At 31.7% G+C, this 24,788-nt stretch overlaps 1 protein-coding gene across 3 annotated transcripts; it reads left to right on the top strand.

The window, feature by feature from the left end:
- Window positions 1–42: 42 nt before the first annotated feature.
- Tweek (transmembrane protein KIAA1109 homolog tweek) lies at window positions 43–24,227 on the top strand. Of its 3 annotated transcripts, XM_070664486.1 has the most exons (51): window positions 43–285; window positions 825–1,134; window positions 1,210–1,353; window positions 1,439–1,761; window positions 1,848–4,117; window positions 4,224–4,510; window positions 4,591–4,894; window positions 4,999–5,313; window positions 5,501–5,864; window positions 5,941–6,441; window positions 6,536–6,794; window positions 6,862–7,206; window positions 7,280–7,356; window positions 7,451–7,784; window positions 7,867–8,048; window positions 8,157–8,379; window positions 8,448–8,836; window positions 8,961–9,122; window positions 9,238–9,363; window positions 10,253–10,391; window positions 10,833–11,075; window positions 11,390–11,646; window positions 11,714–11,743; window positions 11,830–12,133; window positions 12,226–12,624; window positions 12,699–13,196; window positions 13,272–13,687; window positions 13,768–14,206; window positions 14,283–14,530; window positions 14,710–15,407; window positions 15,507–15,667; window positions 15,757–15,968; window positions 16,222–16,451; window positions 16,517–16,735; window positions 16,876–16,947; window positions 17,014–17,169; window positions 17,250–17,429; window positions 18,076–18,274; window positions 18,353–18,735; window positions 18,829–19,232; window positions 19,326–19,655; window positions 19,725–20,036; window positions 20,112–20,304; window positions 20,407–20,636; window positions 20,704–20,988; window positions 21,073–21,261; window positions 21,344–21,550; window positions 21,879–21,902; window positions 22,086–22,216; window positions 22,299–22,498; window positions 22,616–24,227. In XM_070664486.1, exons 2-51 carry the CDS (start codon window positions 882–884, stop codon window positions 22,833–22,835), a joined length of 15,066 nt encoding a protein of 5,021 aa, XP_070520587.1. In that variant the 5' UTR covers window positions 43–285; window positions 825–881; the 3' UTR covers window positions 22,836–24,227. The 3 variants fall into 3 exon arrangements, with proteins under 3 accessions (XP_070520587.1, XP_070520589.1, XP_070520588.1); XM_070664488.1 differs by lacking the exon at window positions 21,879–21,902 and having other exon boundaries at window positions 44–285; window positions 15,757–15,956; XM_070664487.1 differs by lacking the exon at window positions 21,879–21,902 and having other exon boundaries at window positions 44–285.
- Window positions 24,228–24,788: the final 561 nt, after the last annotated feature.

Here is a 24,788-nt window from a genome sequence, read left to right as displayed (position 1 = left end):
GTAATCTATGGCCGCGGTGTGCGTGTGTACCGCAACACATCCTTGTTCCGGCGGACTTGCTTGTTAGCGACCAGTATGGAGTGGTTATGCGTGTCATTGTTCATTGATGACAGTTCTCTCTTCGACATTTCTCTCTCTCTTTCCAAGATTATTATAATGACAATAGGATTAGTATAATGACAGGCGTAGAAATATAAATAGCACGACAAAATGTCAACGTGCTTTATACCCAACTATCCAATAGAGGTAAATCGTCCAAGTAAAATGTCATTTCGCACTGAACAGGTAATCGCTTTTTTTTCGCATATATTGTCGCAATGAATTAATTTTGGAAGAGAAACGATAAGTTTTTTTTATATTTTCTTTTGTCATACATACGTACATCGTGAATACGCATATACAATTTATTCAACTTGCGCTTGTTAGACATATAACTTATACCAATTTTGTTTTTTATAATATCGTGCTTCGTAGAATTTTTTTTGATATATTAATATGGTTTTACTAATTGCACGTTGTTTAAAATAGTATCACGAAACGAATTATTGTAGAGTCAGCATTGTACTGTTGGATTTAATTAACTTTTTTACGACTATAGAAATGCATAGGTTATGTTAAGTTAGAGGTAATACGAGTTTTTATGTATACATATTTTTGATCGTAATATGTTAATGATGTAGTAAATTTTTATTTAATTTCTACAATCTCTAAAAGTGTAGATAATTAGTAATTATATAAAATATAATATATATATGTCTATGTATATATACTTTAATATTAAGGATATTAAATAATTACAATAAACAGATTTTTTATTATTCTAGTGTGCAAGATACTATGAGTAGAAGTTTCTAATTGAAAGTGAAAATAACAGCATTATCATGGAGGAGAATGAGGTATACAATGCTACTGTCCCATCTTTCTTTGGGATTGAATCAGCATTTTGGAATTATTCTGATCATGTCATCTTGGATGATCTTAAAATGGATAGCAACTTTATATGGTTGCTATGTTCACTAGTATCTGCCATATCCTGGATTGTTTATATTGCTTATTATAACAGTAGAGTGGCTGGTTATATATTGACAAAGTTGTTAAATCGATTTGTTATTAGAGATGGATATGTTAAAGTTGGTAAGAAAATATAATTATTAAAAAAAATTGACTAATTATTTCTGAATATTAATTTTACTTTTGCTTTACTTTCAGGATCTGTTACACTAAGTGCTTTAAGTGGGAAAATAATGTTTAGGGATATAGTTTATATTACAGCAGATTACAGTTTGAGAATTCAGGATGGTTGGCTTATATTCAGATGGTGGAGAAGCTATGTCCCTAAGGATGTATCTGAAGGTAATTTTTTTTAAATATAATAATACAATAAGTTTTAATACAAAATAAAATAATGGTATATCTCATAAAATTTTTTATATTGCAGATCTTTCACATTCTGACACACGGCTATCAGTTATGTTAAATGGCTTTGAGTTACATGTTTACAATCGCTGTCAACTTTATGCACAATTAGAAAAATCTTTTGGTCTTTCGCCACAAATGTTTCCTGATGAGGAAAGTCATAATATAAATAGCGACGATTTAGATGGAGAATCTATAAATAACGCAGCTAATGAAACTCGTCATTCACAAATTAACGCAATGGATGTATCTCGCCATGTTGATAATATTAGAAAGAAAGAAGCGCATGTAATTGCACGTACTTGGAGAGATTTGATACCAGTCATTAAATTAGATATTTGTACAGTTAGTAACAAATTATTTTAATTTTACTTGGTATTTATTTATGAACTTATAAAATATAGCTGTAATGTGCTGCTTTTTTTTTTTAGGGAAGGCTGGTATTTGGTAATCGATTAGTACCAACGACATTATCAATAACAGTAGAAGAAGCACATTTTGTATATTCTACAAAACCAGCAGCATCTAGGCACGATCATTTTATGCATTTTACTAAATGCAAAGCTGAAAACTTTAAAGTTATTTTGGCACCTAGTCCTAAATATACTGGAATGGTTGATGATCCACCCAGATATATGGGAGAAGGTTTTGTTGTTTTAAGTTCAAATAATATGGAAGTTTATTATTATATGGATGAATCTGGTGTCGTGCCAGAACATCCTGAAATGATACAACTAGTTAATGGAGACATGGTTGAAGCAATGCCTCCCATATGGGGTATCGATATTAAATGTGGAAAGGGCACAGATTTCAGTTATGGCCCATGGGCTGATAGACAACGAGAGCATTTATTTAAATTTTTCTTTCCTAATGATTACCACCCATTGAAAATTACAAAATTGCCTAAACCAGGAGATAAAAGACAAGTTCAATCGTTTGACATTAGATTATCAACATTAAATGAGGCAACGATTGATATACTTTTTAGTAAAAACAGAGAAACGAATGCTGTTCACGTCAACGTAGGACCAGGTTCATATTTAGAAATTACAATGCCATGGATAGTATTACAAGATGGTTATACGACAAAGATAACGGGTCAACTTCTGCATTTGGAAGCTACAACTAGTCTACAATATCGGAGTCTAGTTGAAAGTGAGACCTTGGAATTTGGAGTAAAGTGTCATTATCCTATCAGATGGAACGATCATCAAGAATGGACGTTAAATTTAACTGGATGTAAAGCAACTGCTAATTTAGTTTATTCGCATAAAGATTTTTTTCAAGATATGATTAATGATTGGGCAAGTAAAGCGAGACCCGATATTTTACATTTTGTTCCATATACGTGGAAATTTAGTTTACTTTTAAAAGAATTTGAATTAATTACGCTTTGCAATGAGTACAATTGGATCGATTGTTCGTCTCAGAACCAAGAGAATGCGCACATCGCTTTTTGCGGAGAGCTTTTTGATCTCTCATTTGATCTTCCATTTATAGACTTTTTACCTGTCACGATACCCCTACGTTTTTGGATTCAAGGAGAAAGTGTTGATCTTTTGTTTTATTTGCCAGAAGTGAATACCAATCGAATTATTTTATTATCATTAGATAAAAATGCAAAGATTATGACACGTGATGGATCTCATAAGCATTTGCACGAATTAAATAGAGGAAAGAAATGGAGAAACTTTTGTCAAAAGGAGTCGGGATGGGTTGATTGCTGGTCTGTTCCAATCGTGGCATTAAGTATTAATTATATTTATCATCTATGTCCACCTTTAGGTCCCACTCCGCAAGCTAATATAACAACTCCGGAAAAAGAGGAAATTCTTTTGTCTCCTATGCGAATTCCTAAGTCTAGAAAATCACCGGGCTTGCAATGGGCAAGAAATGGTGCACAAAAGTTTGATCCACAATCCATAGCGCCTGATAAAGTCAGTGTTGAACTCGAAATTGGACCATCTACATTAATTTTATACGGATCTTTGTTAAAAAATTTTATGCACTTAAAGGAGAATTTATTTGGAGATTATCAAATGTTTACCGATATGCAACAAAGTAGAAATACTTCAACTGCAGAAAGAAATAAAGATAAAGATATACAAAATAGCAGTATTGAAGCATCCATGGAAGATGAAGAAATTAAATCTAAACCATTTGATCCGAGAGATTATAGACCGTTAGAAGTAACTGTTGGTGTTACTATGCACGACATTCAAGCTCATCTTATTAAAAATTGTAATGAAAACGATCCCCCGTGCCCGGTAATACTTCTGGAACGTTTTGGATTTGAAATGAGAAAAGGTTATCGAGAAACGCAACTTCAATTACTCCTTTCTCCTGCTATTGCTTTAGTTACAGATAACGTAACAAGATCAAATAAAGAACGTCATCTAAATCAGGGACATTTAATGTTAAGTGCATTACAAGTAAGAGGCCATGCTATGTTTAGCAACGAAGGAAGAAGTTTGGATCAGGAAACATTGGAGTACGCATGGTTGATCGAAGTGCAATTAGGCAAATTAAGCGGAAAAATTACTTCCCCTCAGTTACATCATTTTGTTGCATCATTAGAGACTTTCCTGTTAATGGCAAAAAATACCGAGAACAGTTTGCGCCCACCTAATTTACCTTTTCAATGCCATCATGGTCTTGCGCCACTTCAATGTCCAGAAAGTGATGTTGATAAGCATTATAGGTATAATTTTATTTTTTTAATAAAAGATAAACGTAAAAAAAAATGTTAATAATCTTCCCCGTTATTGCTATTAATTTCTATTATTAAATAAATTTTAAAATTACAGATGTCCAAGTTCCGAGGATATAAAATATAGAATGACTAGACTGTCTGTAGACGCTGTTGATTTATATCTACAAGAAGTGGGTACTGCCATACAATTTTGGATATCTCCAATTCGTGTTGCTACTTGTAATCTACACGGACATCAAGTGAAATCGGGCGTTACCGCTGTTTTACCTACAATATCTATTCGTCAATTTATGTCTGCAGCAGATTATTTTGCGAATACAAGTAATACTAACACAACTGGTAGTGGTAGATCTCATAATAATGCAAGCAGCCGAATGTCAGGTATTTTTTTTTATTGCTTAACATTAAGTTCTTTAATTTTTTAATAAAGAAAATTTTAATAAATTTTTTTTACATTATAGGAAATGGATCAGATATATGGCTTGAAGTAGGATCAATATCTTTAGGTCCAGTTGTTTTAGAAGCTGCAATTTCTCTTCCAACTCCAGAACATAATTTACATTTAGTACAAAATAAATATTTAAAAATGCACGATGAGGCAACGAAACGTTTGTGGTTTCTGTGGCCACAAGAAAGTGGAATAAAGGCAACGAAATGTGGTTGTATTGGAGGTTGCGTATTCTTTGGTAATAACCGGAATGGACCAAGATTTTTCAAACCAAGCTATCATGATTTTCAAGATGGTACTAACATTGCTGCCTATAGGTAAATGTTTATCTTTACATATATAAATATGTTTGACGATTTATTCAATAATTTTATCGTATTAGTACATTTTTTATTTTGAAAAAAATTATTTTTATTTATAGAATTCATGAACCTGGTAAAGAGAAAGGGTTTGGACAGTCTATTTTACACGATGGGCAATTGGTATTCCATACACCACCATACAGCTTGCAAGATATATCTTTGCAAGATGCAAGTATTCCTGTGACAGGATTAAAAGTAACTATCAGTCAAGATGAATCACACGCTCTGAAAAAAAATATTGAACGTCCAAGGTCTGTGACCGATCACGAAGAAGAAATCATTAGTACAAAGTTAAACGTTGCATCTACAAGTCCATTGATATCCAGCGGAGATAAAAAATCATTGGACAGAAGATTTTCTTATACATCGATGCGGTAATCTTTACAGAGATCTTTTTAATTATTTTCAGATTTTCAATTAATTTTTAATTAAATAACTAATTTTTTTTTACATTGCATGATTGTAACTTAAATTTGGACTTAAAAGTTATATATATATAAGTTATCTAAAATTATAATTTTATGAAAAATTTTATAAATATCTTATAATTATTTTTTGTAGTGGACCGAATACGAAAGATGTACCATACTCTCGTTTAATTGATGCTAGTCCTGTAGCACAGTTACCTCAAAAATTAGATTCTGATTCTAAACTCAATGCAGAACGTAGTAAATCTATTTTAAGTGTACCAGAAATTGAAACTGTACCCAAAAGTAGTGTATCCGATTCGAAATTGGCCGTAGATTATTTTACTGCGACAGAAAATGTAGAAATACTTGAATCAGGTAGTCCGCAATCTTTACCTACTGTTCCAACTGAATTTAATGTCTCTACACGTTCAAGAAACGGTGAAGGAGTGAATATATCGGATTCTCATCATTCATTATATGCTAGGACAAATTCAGAAGAACGATTAAAACAGGAGGTGAGATGTACGAGATATATCAAGCGCGTAAAAAAATTTTAATGATATTACAATTGTTCATTATTTATATTTTTAGGTACAACGTACAGTATCCATGTCGTCTGAAAATCACTCGGAAGCGTTTTATTCGGCCGATGAAGACATGAGTCACGGATTAAGCGGAAGTCGAACGTCCAGTCTACGTCAATCTATCGTCGGTTCTGGCTGTGTTTTAAACCGCAATGATAGTATTAAAAAGAAATTTTCGTCGGACTTGTCTATTGTCGAAAGCTCAGCCAATGTCAATATCTCGGTGACGGATAAAGCGCATACATTAGAAAGAGCAAAAACGCAAATATTAAATACAAAGAGAAGTCCCAGAATTAATAGAAACACTAGTTTCCAAAATGAAGTTGATCAAACTGAAAACGGCGGTCTGCAAGATTCATCAGATAGCCATTCAATATCATCTACAAGTTTTATTTCTGCCGTATCCTCGCAAGAAGATGTCACTCTCGTAAATTTACACATGCAAGTGAATAAACCGATCGTAGATTCACCGTTATTAATGTCAAGTTATGTCAGCCACTTGACACAGGTAATTTTGATTAAAATTAATTTAATTCTATATTAATGTTTTTACAAATGTTACTAGTCATATTAAAAAAAAAAAAAAAACATTTTTTATGCAGGTTCGTTGTTCAAACTGGAATCAATCGTCATTACCTTCGGGCGGTGATGCTTTTACTACTCCCGTATTTCAACGTGCAGAGGATGGCAGATTAGTTTACGTTGGTGGACGATATATACCTAAACTTGAAACTGTCACCGAAGGCTTTACATCATTGAAAATGATTACACGGTCCGATGGTTCACCTGTCGCAAGTTCATCGAACAAAACGCCTACGCATCCTTATATGTGGGATGATATATCGATAAATCGAACGGAAGGTACTGTATTATTATTATATATTTGAATATACTTTTAAGAAGTAAAATTTTTTTTACGTGCAATTAGGTGACGATCATGCAATGCATAACGAAGAAGAATTATTGGCGATATTACATGAAACCGGATTACGCACAACGGTTATTGTTAAATTTAAAGGAGATGTCGATATTATGCTAAGCCCTATGGTTCTGGAATCATTTCAACGATTTATTGACAGTATTATACCAACTTTAGCTAGTTTACATCCGTTGACAATTTTAAATCATCTTCACAACGAATGTATAAGCAAAGTAGAGGATGCTAATATTTTAAAACAGGATCAAAGCTTATCGTATTGGAGTCAAATTCAAACTAGTTCGAAACGATCCACAGCAGAAAGGAATCTTAAAAATGGTCAAGGTGATGATGAATGTTAGTTTTTACAATATATTTTCATACGCAAATTAAATTGATTTGTATTTATATGTTATTAATTTTTTTGCAGGCAAAATTGCACTACAAACGAACGTTTATGAGGAAAGTATTACGACACAAATACAAGGCAGTATTATTTTACCAAAGGTAATAATTTTACGTAATAATTATTAATTAATATACATATTCATATATATATATATATATATAATTTTTTAAGTTGCATTAAATTTTTTTTTAGTTGAATTTAACATTGTTACAAGCATCTGTCGTAGAAGAAATTATCTCGTTCTCCGCGTTAGAAAATATTCGGGACTTGACGTGTGTATCGCTATTTGCAATTTGTCTCGATGATGTCACTGCAAGATTCTACCTAGGAAAACAAGCTCGGGAAGTTGTTCAAACTTTTCATAAACCAGCTGCATTACCGAATCAGAAGAAAGTCAACAAAATCAGTAAAGCGTTTTTATCTGGACATCAAACTACATCAGTAGTGGCTGACGTGGGAGGAGAAACAGTATACATAGAAACGTCAGAAAAGCAACAAGAAGAAATTATAGTTACCTTAAATATTGGTAAAATAAATTAATAAAGTATAAGTCATTAATAAATACGTACATACATATATAAGATTAAAATTTTTTTTCTTTTTTAAAGGTAAAGCACATTCTCAATTAAGAAGGTTGAGAAATGAGTCTTCGATACTGAAAGATGCAGTAATAACTGCTATACCTGCACATTATTCGAAAGTACTATTTACTTGCACAAGAATTACATCGCCATTAAAATGTATTGATTATTATTTGCATTATCCGATGGACGAGAAAGAAAAGTTGAACGTATGTAGATTTATTTTTAAATATTATTTTAATAATTATTATATAAATATTATAATATTAATAATTATTAATATAAAACATACAACAACTTACATCTTTTAAAAACAGGTCGGGCCACCGCAAGCTACCGAAGAATTTACCATGGGAAGTGGAGAAGACAGATTAGGATTTATTATGTTTGAATGTGGTTTCGAAGGAATTAAATTAAAAATAGTAAAGAGATCTCAGTTTGAAAAAGGAGAAAACGGTGATAGCGATAAAAAGAACGAAGCTGAAGTATTTTGCGCAGACAGTGTTAAAAGCCAAGATGAATTAGATAATAATACTGCTGGTAAAAAAATACTATGATTCAATGATATTGCATTAATATTACGTTTACTTAGTTTATTCTGTTTTTAGCGTCTGCAGCAACTACTGCAGAGGCAGAAATAAAACCGATAAGTACGTCTGCTGGGACTCAAATGAATATAAGCGCTACGTGTACCAGTCTTACGTCTAAAGTGGCAAATGGTAATACTGTATCATGCGTCATTGAATTAAAAACGGTATGGTTCAATTTTGCTGCACCTCCACGTACCCCAATAACGAGAAAGATTGATTATACGAGATTAGATTGGAATTTGCTTAGTACGGCATCGCCAGCAATAAACGCGTGGATGAATCCTAGTAATAAATTCGCAATTCGTATCGTTCATATGTTTAGAACGATGTATCGAAGATCTACCGCAATTGTTGCCTGCCTTATGGCGGAAGCATTAGATGTACAAGGAATACATATGCCTTTAAAAGTATGTAATATGATTTAATACACTTATGATAAAATCTTATATGTATACGTACTGTATATGTATATATATATATATATAATTTTTTTTAAAATACTAATTTATTAATACTTGTTCTTTTATTCAGAGTCGTTACGGAAGATTAACACCTTTAGCGAAAACTTTGCAAGAAGATCCTTCTTGTCAATTATGTTCTATATTACAGAATTACGTATTATTATCTGAAATCGTAAATATTGAAGCAAGCTTAAAAGAATCTGATTTACCGCTTCTTTCTACACTTCGACAGGTAATAATGGTTAAAATAATTAGTAGATGATACTTATCTTTTATCTTTATCGAATCTAATTTATATGAAATTTGTGTACGTATTATTATAAATTTTAAATTTTCCTACATTATAGGGAGTCATTGTATTAAGCAGGCAATGGAAAAATGTACTTTATACGCCGTTATTACTGGAACATAATTACAAAACGAAACATGTTAAACCATTAAACGTTACGTTTGCAGTATCAGATCCTGATGAGGTAAATTATTTTTTTATACATAGATTAGAAAGGGTTATGACTGAAGTACATGTGTATGATATGAACCTTAATATTAATGTCGGATTTTTTTTAAATATTGGCAACAAAATAATCTATACAATTTTATATTATATTAATATTTTATACACAAAAGATATCCGAATAGAAAATTATAATAGAAAAAATCATAATTTGCTAGGAACTTCTTCTTTCAGCAAATAAGTAAAACAGATGTCGGGGAAGAAATCAATATAAAAAGGAGTAAGAATTGTTCATTAAAGAATATTTTTATAAGATTTGTATGTGACGCAAAAATATAACAAAAGTAGCTACATATTTTTAAAAATAAAACTTCAGACTAAATGCTTAAAAATTTTTCTGATAAAATTGTTATTAAATAATAGTTAAGAAATGCGTTATACATACATATAATTTTATCTATGTTTTTAACAAGTTGTAATATATGTCCAGTGCAGCAATTTTATGTTTTACATATATTTTGATACACATTCATACTTGGTGCAGGTTTAGCAATGTTTGCAAGTATATATATATATATGTGATTGTCTAAATAAGTAGCTATATATATATTTATATATATGGAATAGCTTTCAAAGAAGATTTTTAAATGCTTTTACATTTAAAAAAATCTTTAACCTTCTTCCATAATCGTATTTTATTATGCTATTTTATTGATCAGCTTTAAAATGCTTTTAAAACAATTTAAGTTGTTATAATGCCATAGAAAAAGAAAAAAAACTTTCCTGTTAACTACATGTTAAAATCAGTCGAACATATAATATGAATTTTATGTATAAACTTATAGATTTAGGCTTTGTTGAAGCTATTAAAAAACTATTTTGAGCTTTGGTTTTACTAATAATTATAGGAAAATCTATTGACGGATGGGGAGGGTAGTGCAGGAGATGTTGATGATCAAGAAGTGACAGATGAATGTGCTATGCTCATCCACACGGACCATATGCATAAACACATACATATCAAAGGTGGACAAGATAAAACTTCAGGTATTACAAATTACACAGTAAACATAGCATTATAAATTTTTGTTGGCAAGTTTGGGACAGAAAATTTTATTGCAATTAAAATATTAAAGTAACATGTATAATAAGTTTAATTACTTGTACATTTTTGTGCATATTATTTATTGGTATGTTTTATAAACTGTAATATAAAAATACTGTATAGTTTCTTTCTTTTTTTTTTTTTTAAAGATAAAATTTATAAATTGCAATATATGTATATATCCGTCATTACGATTTCCATCAGAAATTATTCTGCTTTCAATGCTTTCTATTAATCCTATGTATATAAGTGCTTATGTATGTTCGTCCAAATGTCTTTCGTCCTATTGCTCTAATAACTATATTAGTAACTGATTAGCTTGTTAATCCCGTAATAAACATATTATCTTATACAAATGCTTGGCTTTATATGGAAATGACTAGGTATGTGTGGTGATGGTTTGACGGTTCCTGTAAGCTCTCCTCGCGGGAAAGACACGACCCCCATAGCAACACCGGTTCCAGGTCCGGATTCATTTTCCTCTCCTTCTCCACCCGTAGCTCTTCCAAAGAGAGGAAAAACGTTGCAACCAACGCAAGTACCTGCTAGTACACGTGCAAGTATCGTTTTCCCCTTACTCACCAGCGGTGGGTTATTCAATCAAACACGAGAACCAAATAATATAAGTAAGTGAATGAGTTGTTTAATTTTCTTGGTAAATAGTAATTAGTAAATTAATTTCATTTTTTAGTAAAGCAGAACAATAATAACGATTAAGTTATTGTGCATGACCTTATTTTTTGCATATAATTATTATAATACAATTTTATTACACTTTTCTCTTTAATTAATGTGTTTCTAAAGTATTTTCTTTCGACATCTTATTACAGAAACCTTTCTTCATCTTTATTTATAATTATATTTGTAATTATTATTATTCATTAAATTTAATATGTAGACTTATAGTTATCGATTTAATATTAAATTAATTTTATTTCAGGCTACGGAACATTGAGAGAAGAAAAGACTCCGCAAATTCATATTTCACATTCACATCAACTCGGTTCTAATCCTAGTATTTATTCTGGAGGCATGGGCCATGGAAGTCAACACAGCACGGGAAGTTTAGACCAAATTACATCTCCTACAAGTCACTCTACTAAACCCATAAATACAGGGGAAGATCTATATAGCTGGATGGCAAAACAGCAAGAATTTATAAAAGATAATGATAAAGGAAATTTAAAGGGAAATTGGGTAAGTCTAATTATTATTAACATATGTTAAAAGCTCGCTTATCTTTGTTTCATTTTTACCTACATAGGTCTTTCGAACAGAGCAAAAATCTACAAAGGTATATTTAAAAGGCGCAATTCTCACTGTTTTATAATATAGATACTTTATTTTAATGCGAGATTCGTAAAAAAATTTTTTTTTTAGGATTCAAAAATTAATACTATGACTACCGACGACACCGAAGATTCCGATATACAAAGTGGTGCTTTTCTATATCCAATGAAAGATTCTCTAAGATTACTGGATGCACATTTGATTTTTGAACCGCTTTTATCGTCCTTATCCGTCATGCCGCAACAAATGCTATCAGTCATTGGATCAGGAAATGTAAATAATATGTCCTCCTTAGATTCATTAGGTTCAAATTTATCTCTGGTAGGCAGTATGGATACTATGCGTATTGATATAGTCGTGAGCGAATTTGGGAAAGTAACAGATAAGAAAAAAAGTAAGCTTTATTAAAATATTAAAACAAGATCTATAAGTATAGAACATATTATTTGTGAATGATAGATTTATCAATTAATTTAATATTTACAGATAACAAATGTCAACCAAGAAAAGGTACGAATGCAAAATTTTATCTCGACATATCACCGGAAACGCCAGCATTTTTATGCGAAAAAATTGGTGTGGATATCGATATTAAAAAAATGGCCGATATGACAGTAGACGACATGATACAGAAACAAAACGTTCTATATATATCCAGAGGCCAGTTAAAAAAGCATACTAGCACTGTGGTTAACATCAGTTTAAATATACGTTACATAAGTCAGCAAGTGAACATGCCTCTTCTCAGATTATTACATCAAATAAGTAATATGTATCAAAATGTTAAAGAGACACAGATGGAATTAAAAGAGCAACAGCCCGAAGGAAAACGCAATACTAATATAATCACTAATGATAATGTCGCAAAGAACGGCTCCTCATCGAGTAAATACATCTTACATATTATATTTTATATCTACAATTTACTTGGCAACTTATAAAACAACTTTTTTTTTTAGCATCCGATTTACAAGAACAATTTCTTACTGGTGGCAAAAAGACCGAAGCGCCGTTGCTTCGCAGCAGCTTTGAACCAAATCAGTCGAAAGCATTAGCGGGTGCAACCGTACGATCTCGACCGCAAAGTTTTGCACAAAAATTACGAAGTACTGGCAAAAGTGTGAAAGGCTACATTAATTTAAACGAAGGTGTTATTACACCCAGCTTCGGAGCGAGTCCCAGCGGATCTAATTTAGATAAATTCACGGATACAGGCAAAGATAGTGCACATTTAACGCCACGATGCTGGAAAACTATATATTATCTCTTAGATTTATACGCCACTCGCCCGGAAACTAAAACTATCACTCATCGATTTTCGATACCCGCTGATACGGCGGAAAATTATAAAAGCGGAAGAAAGTACGAGATCTTGAACGAAACTAAAGATGTTGATATTGAAAAGGGATTAAATGCGGAGAATAGTTCAACGCCGATTCCTCCCTCGAGAGAATTAAGTTAGTAAAAAACATTTTTTTTCTTTTTTTATGTCTTACTTATTCTTTAAGCTTCGATAACAATTTTATTTGCAGACATTGTGACAGGCGAAAGAACACGGCTGATAATTTTTGGGGTCGCACGAATTCACAGGACTAGATTATTGGCTACTTTAAGTGGCTTAAAACTTGAAGCAGAAATTACTAGTCTACACGCTAGTCTAACTTGTCGCAAGAAATCACGACCAGCGAGTTTAGAATGCAGTATGACTGGACAAATCGGAAGAACAATGATTGTTTTATTGGAAGGCGTTGCTCCTAGTCAGCAAACAGTTGTAAAAGTTACTGTCGGAAAATCACAAGCTCTTTATTCTAGCATTACAAGACGCCAAAAAGATAAGAATAGCGGTTTATTGACTGTTGGTGCTGTAAATATCGATATACCGCAACACCCTGTGGCGTTGCACGGAATGATGACGAGAGGCAGTAAACAATTATCGTCAACGTTACAAGTAAATTATTAATATTAATTTTACACTAATATTTAACATTATTAAGAGAAATGTGCGTAAAAGGGGAAATTATTTTGCAGGAATTAAGAGTTACTAGAACATCATCGAGAATGTCACGAGGCCAACAACAAGACGATGTAGATGCTGTTCCAGGCAGTCCGCATCATTACGCACCAGCTCCTTCAATAGGTATAGAGAAACCACAAGCTGTATCTGGTCTTTTAGAACCGATCGTTATGCAGTTTCACATAATACTACAAAGCTTAAGCATAACTGCGGCACTATTACCATCTCTCCAAGCGCAATATAAAATGGATCAAGTGAATAGTTCCGGCATAACAGGCAGCAAAGCTAAATTTACTATTGATTTACCTCATCATAGTTTGAGTTTCACGACAAAATTGCAAGTGACAGAAGCGAACTTGCCTTCCGAAGCAAGTATCGAATTACCGAAAGTGCACGTTTTAGCTGAATATGTTCAAGATGGAAGTAGTAACTTGAATGATAGCAAATTAGCAGGTAAATAATATATGACTCGTCTATTTTTAAATTTTAATTAATTTTTTTTTACACAAAATTATGATTGTTTTATCAGATGGTGTCGTATTGAGACAAGGTAGCTATCTGAGCGCAACTGCAGATATTGGAGTGTTCGAGCATTCTTTAACGACAGATCTTTTAAATCATTTGGTATTTGTGCAAAAAGTATTTATGAAGGAAGTGAATGAGGTAGTGCAAAAAGTCTACGGAGGTGAAAAGCCAGTACCTTTGTGGCTTGAAGAGGACGAATCAACTAGTTCTACTTTAAAACGAATTTTATTTTCACTAATTATACGTATTAAGGTAAGAAATTTTTTTTTTCTTTTTTTTGCAAAAGAAATCTTATTTTTATATATATGTATATGCTACTTTGTTAGAGATTTGCAATCGGTATGTGTAAATTTAATAATAATTTACACGTGCGATTTTAATTTATTTAAAATAATATCCACCATTATAAAAAGAATTTAATTTAATTTCAGAGAATTCAATTAACTGCAACAACTCCAACGAACTCAGCAGTGCGATTAGAGACCGGTGCAGTAGAATTTCAACTGTCTAATAGAGTGCAAAATGTTTCTGGAGCCACTCAACCTAATCCGTATATGAAATTATTTGGCAAAGCACAAGTTGATATTAATTTAAGCTTGGGACAATTACTAAAAAATGTATTATTTGAAGAAGCGGAGCCTGAATTTCAACAATTTGCTTTTTTCAATACTAGAATAGGATTACGAAATGCATTTCAAGAGGAAATGGCTCGAGGCGAAGACAAAGAAGTAGTTTTAATTACTCTTAAACGTCCATTGATTTATATACAGCCGATAGCTATTGATAAAGCTATACTCGTTTGGTTAAATTATAAAAATGCATATGAATATTGGAATGAAAAGCGATCTAATTTAAACAAAGAAGTGTTAACAGCTACTCAACAAGTATTCGAAAAAGTTCCATTCGGCCAATTAACAAGTCAGCTTAGCGCGCCTCATCTTGGAACGTTATTTTTGCAATTAACAGTCGATGATATGGGTATATGTATACCGCTTAATCCCTTACCACCAAGTAATTTGAGATTAAATAGAGGCCTTTACGACGGAGAATTACGAGGTGCCGTTGTGGTGACACTTGAAAATACGAGCATATCCGCGTGTAGTAGCGGTAGTTTAGTTAGTAAAGGAAGGTATGTATGTCTATATGTATACTATTATATATATATATATATTTTTTTTAATATATTTATATGTATTATATTTTAAATTATATTCTTTTTTTTTAATAGATTTGTAGGATTGTGTTTGAGATTTGCAGAAGACTTCGAAACTTCTTTAGACGATTGGAAACCAGATATGACCGACAGTAACATTATGAATTTATGTGTTGTATCAGAAGGCACGTACGAAGTGTGTAGTAGAACTATTGCTCAAAAACAAGATAAGTCTGGTATGATTTACAAACTTAATAAGAAAAAACAAGTGTTTAGAAATACCTAAAATAAAAATATTTAAGAATATATTCGATTTATTTTTTAGATAATGCTAAATGGATTTTAAACGTTCAATGGCAAATGGAAGGAGTAGATATTCATCTCGATGTCAATGTAGGCCAACAACTATCAGCTCTTGGACATACGTTAACAATGCTAACTGGTTCCGAAGAGGAAGATGATATTCACGTTCCTCCGGATTATGATAGCGACGATGGAGATCAACCAGAAAATAGCACTAGCCAGGTTAAAAAAAAAGTATGGTTTAATTATTTTATTTTTTTGCCATTTATACGCGTGGTATTTGTGCATTATGTTTAAGTAAGTAATGCATAATTAAAAAATATCTTACGTATATTATATGCATATATGTAGAACGGTACATAGCATTTAATTTAAATTTTGGTAGTAAACTGTAGTGTTCACAATTTCAAATCTTATCATTTCAAGATATTTTAATGCTAAATTAAAGTTCTATCTTTTATTTTAAAAAAAATGTACGCATTTACAGGAAAGCATATTAATGAAAAAATCGAAAAATTGGACGGACAGTCTCCCAGCATTTATTTTCGATCCTACACTCGATGCAAAGAAGAGGTCACAATTAATCGAAAAAGAAATGAACGAACAAGCGAAAATTATCAACGATTTGCGATCATTGGGCGCTTCACATGGCACAATTGAGCAAGAAATGAAACGCTTACATGAATTAGAAGCTATGGTATTCAAAGACTTTAGAAGGTATGCCATAAAATTATTTTATTTCTCGCAATTGCAAATTTTGATATGCGAAATATTTTTTCCAGAGATATGATTCAAAAGCTAAGAAGACAATCAGTGAAAGCTTCGGGTATTAAAGGCAAATTAGGACTTGGTAGCAAGCCAAATACCTATCGTTCAAGATCGTTTATTGTACCATCGCCCACGCCAGAGCATCATTTAGAAAGTCCAGAAGATATAAATATGGAAATTAATTCAGCAAACTCGGCTAGTTACGAAAGTAGCCCTAGGAGCGGTCCCAGTCGGTATGTATTTAACTTTAAAATGTATCTGTTTAAGCAATGCTTCTAATTTAATTTTTTTTGTAACTCAATTAAACAGGCATTTAACCTAATATATTATTTGAGAGTCGATTCATTAATTTAAATTTCTGATTATTATACAGATCGGCTTCCTTGCGAGTGAGGGGGCTGGGTGGACCACGAGTTACATTTAGCGATACACATACTATGTGCAGGTATGAATGCAGAAATTAAAATTGTGTTAATAATAACAAGTAAAAATAATTTATAATTTTTGTCAGGCAATCATCTTTACCCAGCGCAAGTTCTGACTTGAGTTTACCTGAAGGAGAATTAGAATGGCCAGAAACTATTGAGATAGAAGGAGAACGAGTTGAGTTACGAAAAAAGAATAGAGATATCAGTTGTACATCTAGTTACGATAGTATGGAGGGAAAGTATGTATTCTTAATACTTATAAAGTATAAGTGCTTATAAAATGTTTCAAGCATTTTCTATTATTATTTTTTTTTTACAGTGCACCATTACTGGATTCGTTTGGAAAAGAGCAAGCTTCATCAACATCATCTCCGTTTATGACATCGCAAAAAACCCAAGAACCTAATATAGATTTCGAACTTGACGTCAAAGTTTTAATTAACAGTGGAAAATGTGTATTGCATACAAAAGATTTAGGGAAAGAAGATGAAATTAAGCTGTAAGTATTTATAATAAATATAAATAAATTATTTTAATAATTACTCGAGATTATTGAGAGATTGGATTATACGGTTTCGAGTAATTAGTGAGTGGGAAATTAAATTCTTTACTATTGCATAGAAACGTCATGGAGGCAGATATCTCTCAAATTTAATTACGCGCGCTTAACATTATCGTATCAATCTCTCCGACAAGCTGTGTGAAAAATTCGAAATTCGGAGTTCGGAATTTGCCTGGTGTGACTAACCTTGCGATGCATTTGAGCAATTTGAGAATGTAGTCACTGAGCGGTCCTAAGCCGAGTTTTTTCGTCTTTTTCACGAGCTAACACTACAATTGCTGCTTTACTCACATTCATATTTACTGCACGAGAAGTCAACGAAGAATGCCGGTAGCAAAAAGCGGAACCGGCAACGAGAGGAATATGTTAAGATATGTCGATCAATCAGCGCTTTGATTTATCGACTTATCGATAGTTTTTACTTCTGAATTGCCGCAGGCAATTCAAAGCGCATTTTTTAAACATATACATATACATATTATACATATATCAATTTATTGTTCTATATTAATTTTAGACTTAAAAAAAAGTAAATACTGTTTGAAATAAAATTTTCATTAAATATATCTTATTTTCTTTTTAGCATGAGTAGAATGAAAAAAGAAAGATCGTGTTCTGGTGGTACATTCGAATTTCAACCCGGCAGTCCTAGTAGCAGCAGGAAACATTTGAACAGTAAAGAAAAGCCGTCAACAACTAGTACATCTCGATTGAAATATTTGCAGCATACTGTGCCTTTGGTAGATTTAACAATTTTTCATATTCCTGGTTTAGATGTTAAGGTAATTTTATTTATCAATGATTATTAAAAAGTTTTATTTTTTGTAAAACTGTTATATGAAGAAAATGGTATTTTACAGGTTCACTACGAATCTAAAACTCTTCCAGAAGAATCATTGTCTCCTCGTGTATCTGCTGAGAACAATTTACTAAATCCAATTACAATGACGATGCTTAGAAAATCTAGTACAAAAAAAGCCAGCCTGTTTGCTTGGATGACTCTTCAAAGCATTCCAGAAGAAACTATTATTAGTCCTCATATTCTCGAATTTTTAGAACAAACCTTAGAGCCAATTCCGAGCAAGAATAATTTTCAGAGTAATGTGCAAACAAACCCTGGCTTTTTGTTGGAAAATACAGAAAATACATCGTGGGCTGCTACTGCTGCAAACAGCAATTATGTCTATGCTAGTTTTCCCGTTGACGTTATAGTATATTTTCATATGCAGCCGTCTACATTCAGGTATATTGGGCATTATAATAAATTTTAATAAGTCAGACATTGATTTATTATTTTAATTAATAAATAATTATTAATAAATTAATATTTTTATAGATTTTCGTGTTTACCAGTTTCACGAGTGGAATGTATGCTACAACTACCATCTCTTGACATTGTATTTTCATCAAAACGTGCCGAGGAAGAATTAATAGAGTTTCGAGAAGCTAAGTCGCAAACATCGAACAAGGAGATAGGCGGATCAGCGATTGGGGGATTATCTGTCACAGGTTGCTTAGCGGATTTTTCCGTTTATATTTTTCATCCATATGGCGGAGGAAAGAAAACAGGATTAAAAGAAGCGCAATGGTCACCTTTATCAGATAGCGAAAGAAAAGATTCTTTGAGTATCAACGTCGAGTTCGTAAAGTTTCATTTGTCAAGAAGCAGAAAATTAAATTTTCAAAATGAACAGCTTAAGAAACTTTCGGACACTAGTCGTGCTGTCATACGATTTTCAAGTATGTAACTAATATATTGTTTATTCATTTATTTAGGTGTGCTTAAGAGACAATTATTTTAATAAATTGTATTTATATAATATTAATTTTCAGCAATTATTGATGTCGGATCTGCCTCATTTAAATACGACATGCGTAGATTGACAGAAATTTTAGCATTTCCAAAGGCTTGGTATCGACGTAGTATAGTACGACGTTTGTTTCTGGGAGATTTAAGTTCGATTGCTGCATATGCCGAAGGAGACGGAATTGCCCCGTTAAATCAAGAAGAAGCGGTGATGGGGAGCTCTTTATTGAAACATTACGAAAGGCATACATGTGATTCATTATCGAAAAGTGCACCAGAAAGAAGTCCCGTATTAAATAGAGAAAAATTGAAACTAACCTTGGAAAATGATATGCCAAGACCTGCGCGATTAAAAGGTATCTATGTGATTTACGTATTTAATAAAAATAAATTTTAAACTAATATTAAACGTTGCTACTTATCAGATATTGGAAGAGGTTGGAGCTTTACCACAGACAAGCAAATATCCTCCGAAATCAAATTAAGAGAAGCCGCGTGGGAGACACTGGTATTATTTGCAGTGAATTTTACGCGCTTAAATGTGCATATGAATATGGGTAATGTAATGGGCAATGTTAGCTGGATGACAAAAGATTTTAGATCGGATGGAAGACTGTCTATTGGCAGTACAGGACATAAAAATTTGTACATCGGCATTGGTTTAGGGGGGTCGAGTTTAGATGCGAAAGGTGGCATAGTCGGTGGAACAATTGAATTAAGCAGAATTGACACTTACAGTAAGTTTTTTAAATAATTAAATACTTATATTGAAAATTGATTACGGAATTTAATTCGCATATTTTTTTACGCAGTACATATTCGAGAAGAACCCGGAATAGAACCTGATCATACAGTGGGATTGAAATTATTTGCGTTAGAATTACGATTGGATTATATGGGAACAAGTGTACTAATGTCTCGAGTGTCTTCGTTAGATGTTACTCTTAGAGACGAATGGAAAATTAATCGCAGCAGTGGTGGTGATGCTTTTATGCCAACCCGAAGGTATGATTTAATCATAATAAAATAATCAAAAAAATATAATTTTTATCAAAGTTAAACGTTTAAAAAAATTTGAATATAATTTTTTAAAAATGTGTATTACAGGCCCGCGATTATTTTTATGCATGGTGATTTGGGTTGGGACCAATTACAAATTATGATCAGTAAATCAACAACTGCGGATTTGCTGAAAATGTTTTACAAACTGGATGAGTTTTTCAGTCAGCAGTTTAAGAGTAGCAAACGAGTATTTAGTTCATTACAGCCAAAGCATCAAAGAATGAATCACAGTAGTATGAAAAAAAGGCAGCAAAAGAAGAGATCTACCGTTGACGGTAAATTCAAACTATTATTCATTAACTATCGCAATGGAAATTTTGACGCTAATAAAATTTATTGTAGGTGGTCCGTGGAATTTAAATCAGACCGCAATATCAGATGCTAGACACCACAGACATTGGCAGAGAGTATTAACTCAAGTAGCTGGTCTTCAATTAGGAAGTCTAAGGTTTTCTTTGCCGTCAACTGGCACTGTTCTCGGGGGTACAATGGAACTTCATGGTTGTAATATCAGCTTAGCGTGTTTCCACGGAATTAATTTTAAAAGCAAAAGCTGGGCTTTGTTCTCATTAAAAGAACCCTGCATAAGTTTCGCTACAGAAGCTCAAGAAATTCCGAGTGTTGAAAGTAATTAATATCAAATAATTTACATTATTTCTATGTCAATGGCAAAAATAATAATTAATCGTTTTTTTTTTTCCTTTTACGCAGCACCTAACACGTATGATGTTCACGTTGTACAGACGTTAACTATCAGTTTAGGTCATCAACAAGAGCAACACGCAAGACATCATTCTATGGCAACTGTGTGCAGATTAAGTCGAAGCGTTTTATTTCCACCGCAATTTAAATCTCTACAGGAATGGTTTCATTACGCGTTTGCCAGTAGTGAAATTGATGGTATGCATAAATATAAAAAAGAATTATATTATTATTTAATTACTTTTGTAAAAGCGTTTAACTTATACTTTTAATTTTATAGCGGTGGATCGATTTCCATGTGTCGAGAGGGATAGAGCGGATAGTACATCTGACGGTAGTAATACATCGCGTGGAAGGAGCACGTCCGCAACATCTGGCAAATTACAAGAACACTCACACACACGGGAAGTGATATTTGCCTTACCTTCATTGCAATTACATCTAAAAACTGAACATTTACAAACCGCAAGAACACCAGACGTTATAGGTATGTATCTTAAATAATATTAATTTTTTAAAAAGATTATTCGATTAATTCTTTAAATATACGTTTCTATAACATTACTTATTTTTACACAAATAAAACGTTGATGTCATATTTTGAGATATAAAAATAAGTATTATAATATGTAATAAATGTGTTCTAATAATATAAACTAACACTAATACACTTTTAATGTTAATATCACGAAATTATATTAATGACTGTGTATCAGTATAAGTTTATGTTAAATCACATTAAGCACAAAGTAAAATATTACTTCCCCTTTCACTGTGGTAATTATCCTGCAATTGGTTTTTTCGTATATTTTTAGGACTTCCTAAGCATATTTTATATAGTAAGTATATGGAATGAAATATAAATTATATTTGGAATGACAAAGAATGATAGAAATTTAGTGTACTTTATATAATTAAATTGATGCTTTAGCGATGTTAGTACTGTCTTGTTTAGTGGTGATACATTTATCTATTAGACATTTGCTGTAATTATTACGTTCTATATATATTTCTATTTACAGGTGAAAAACCATTAGTCGAATGCAGCTTTATAACAGAATTTGAAGATCATATATTTGTTACCGTTGATGCCGAAGCCTTTTTCTTTCTACACGACCTTATTACATCATATGTAAAAGAAAAGGAAAAAGTGGTACGGATTTAATATAAAATATAACTGAAATAACGTTAATCTAATCTAGAAAGAAGTATCATTGTTATAAAATTTCTTATAGCACACAATACAGAATATGGGTGCTAGAGCGCACAGTCCTGAGACACAAGAAAGAAAGAATGTAAATACAGGCAACATGTCTAGCGTTTCCGTCACTTCCGAGGATGAGAAAAAGCGAAAGCAATTTGATCCGGCCGAAATGTTTATAAAAGATTGGCGATCATACAGATGTAAAACATGGCATTTAGAACCAACAGTAAGGTAAGACATTTTAAAATGTAATTTCTCTATTTTTTTTTTCTTTTAAAAAGAATAAAAATCTTTTCCTTTTCTTTTTTTTATTAACATTACTTAAAATAATATTAAATTTTTATCAAGGTTACTTTCATGGGCCGGCAAAAGTATAGAACCTTATGGAATTGATTATATACTTCAAAAATTAGGATTTTCTCATGCACGTACGACGATACCAAAATGGATACAACGAGGATTTATGGACCCTCTAGATAAACTGCTCGCTGTTCTTATGTTAAGAATGGTATTAGCTGTTCGTGAAGAATCATCGGATGAACAGAAAGAATATAAAAGAGAAAAATAATACCCAATTGACTTTTTCAAATAATATATATCTATGATCTCGTGATATGTATTACTTTGGTGCAATAACTGGTAAGGGAAATCTAATACAAGTACAGTGTTATTTACAGTGCACTAAAGTTTATGCATAAAGTCACAGTAAAGCCTATATATAAATTTTTTTTAATTATTTCTTTAAAGTAGGTAGATTTGGCAGTAGCTGATATAACTAATAACTGCAAAAGAACCATAGTGGTTGATAATAATCGTTCTTGATAAAGAACTATAAAACTTGTATTTGTAAAACTGATGTCCAAATGTATGTACAATATGTTTCAATAATATATATATATATATTTGTAAGTATAATTAATAAAATGTAACGACATATATCTAAGTAATTGTATATTACTAAAATAGTATATGCATGTATAATCGTTTTGGATATTGTTTTTTATTTTAAAAGAAAAAAATATTATTTTAATATGTCTTAACTACATTTTTGTAGAATATTTCAAAATTCTCCAAAAATGTGACGTCGTCAAATTAATCACTCATATGATTCGACTGTATTATTTTCTGAAATTTTAAATTAAAATATAATTTTATGCTCAATTTATAAAATGCAGGATGTATTTAGAAATAATTTTTGTGCGCAAATACGTAAAAGAATAATTTACTTTTCATTTCGAATACGTAGAACGTTGTAAAGCGGAATTCAGTATGATTGCGATATTTAATATTTCTTTATCATGCGTTGTTTATAATATGTACAAATTTATAAAATATATTCAATATTATGATATAAGTTGTATGTATGTATGTATGTACGTATGTATACATATATATACTTAAAGATTTAGACTGTAAAATGTGTGCAAGCTGTGATTTCTTTATATCTGTTTGATATGTTGTATATATGTTATTTATTATAATTTGTTTTCAAAGTTTGTGCTTGAAAATTATTTCTTAAAAAACTTTAAATATTTTTTATGCGTTTTCACGATCATTATCGACCATAAAAAGGTTCTCTGGAACAATTTATCACGTAAATAATAATTAAAAAAAAAAAAAAGTTTTATATTGATGTGTAAATACGTGAAAGTATTGAATTTATCCAGTACCATTGCACGAATATAAATATTCTGAAGATAAGTAAGCTTACAAATCCTTTTTAAGGATTTTAATATTTAATTAAAAAATTCAATAGATTGTTCCATGAAGAAATATTATATGCATTTTTGTATAACACATACTACACTCACTCGCAGAATATTTATGACACCTTAGCTAATATAAATCAAGAAATATCGCATCTTTGGAAATGTGAACTTTTCATTGCTTCACGATCAATAGTAATATGTATTGAACATGTATTTTGCTGATGCCCGGAATAAATGTGCGTTTATAAGTATTTTTATTGTTCCTTTTTTTTTATTTCTTTTTTATTTTTTTGCCTAACAGTGCCGCGAGTGGACGAAAGAAACGAATCTCGTGCCGCAAATGGCTAAGAAAGTCTAACTTGCGAATTAGCTACTTTTCTACTATTACTACTTTTATTTTTGCAGGCAACAAGTCTACAAGTAAGACGTAGGACCGGCAGGACTAGACTAGTGCACGTGGAACGCCTAATCGTGATGGGGAATGGGAGTCGTGTAGTTAGAGCAATTCGTTGACATACAGTGTACGATTCGGTGCACATTTGGCACGTCGCGACTTTTTTTTAATTCATCCTAGAACAAATCGTGCGCACGTTTTGTGTGCGCTATTTATCGAAAAATCCCGTTTCGTGCGCGTCATTATAATTGGGGACATTAAATAATTATAATAATTTCTATATGATGATTACATTATAATTAAGTAATCTATAGTCAACGACGTGTTATATGTTCAAGAGACCTATATATATACTGCAAAAAAAAAAGCTTGCGACTTACCAATCTGCATACAGCGGAGTTGTAAAATTCTGCCGGTG

Source organism: Cardiocondyla obscurior, linkage group LG12, assembly GCF_019399895.1.
Source record: "Cardiocondyla obscurior isolate alpha-2009 linkage group LG12, Cobs3.1, whole genome shotgun sequence".
Classification (NCBI taxonomy): Eukaryota; Metazoa; Arthropoda; class Insecta; order Hymenoptera; family Formicidae; genus Cardiocondyla; species Cardiocondyla obscurior.
This window is presented reverse-complemented; position numbering and strand designations above follow the sequence as displayed.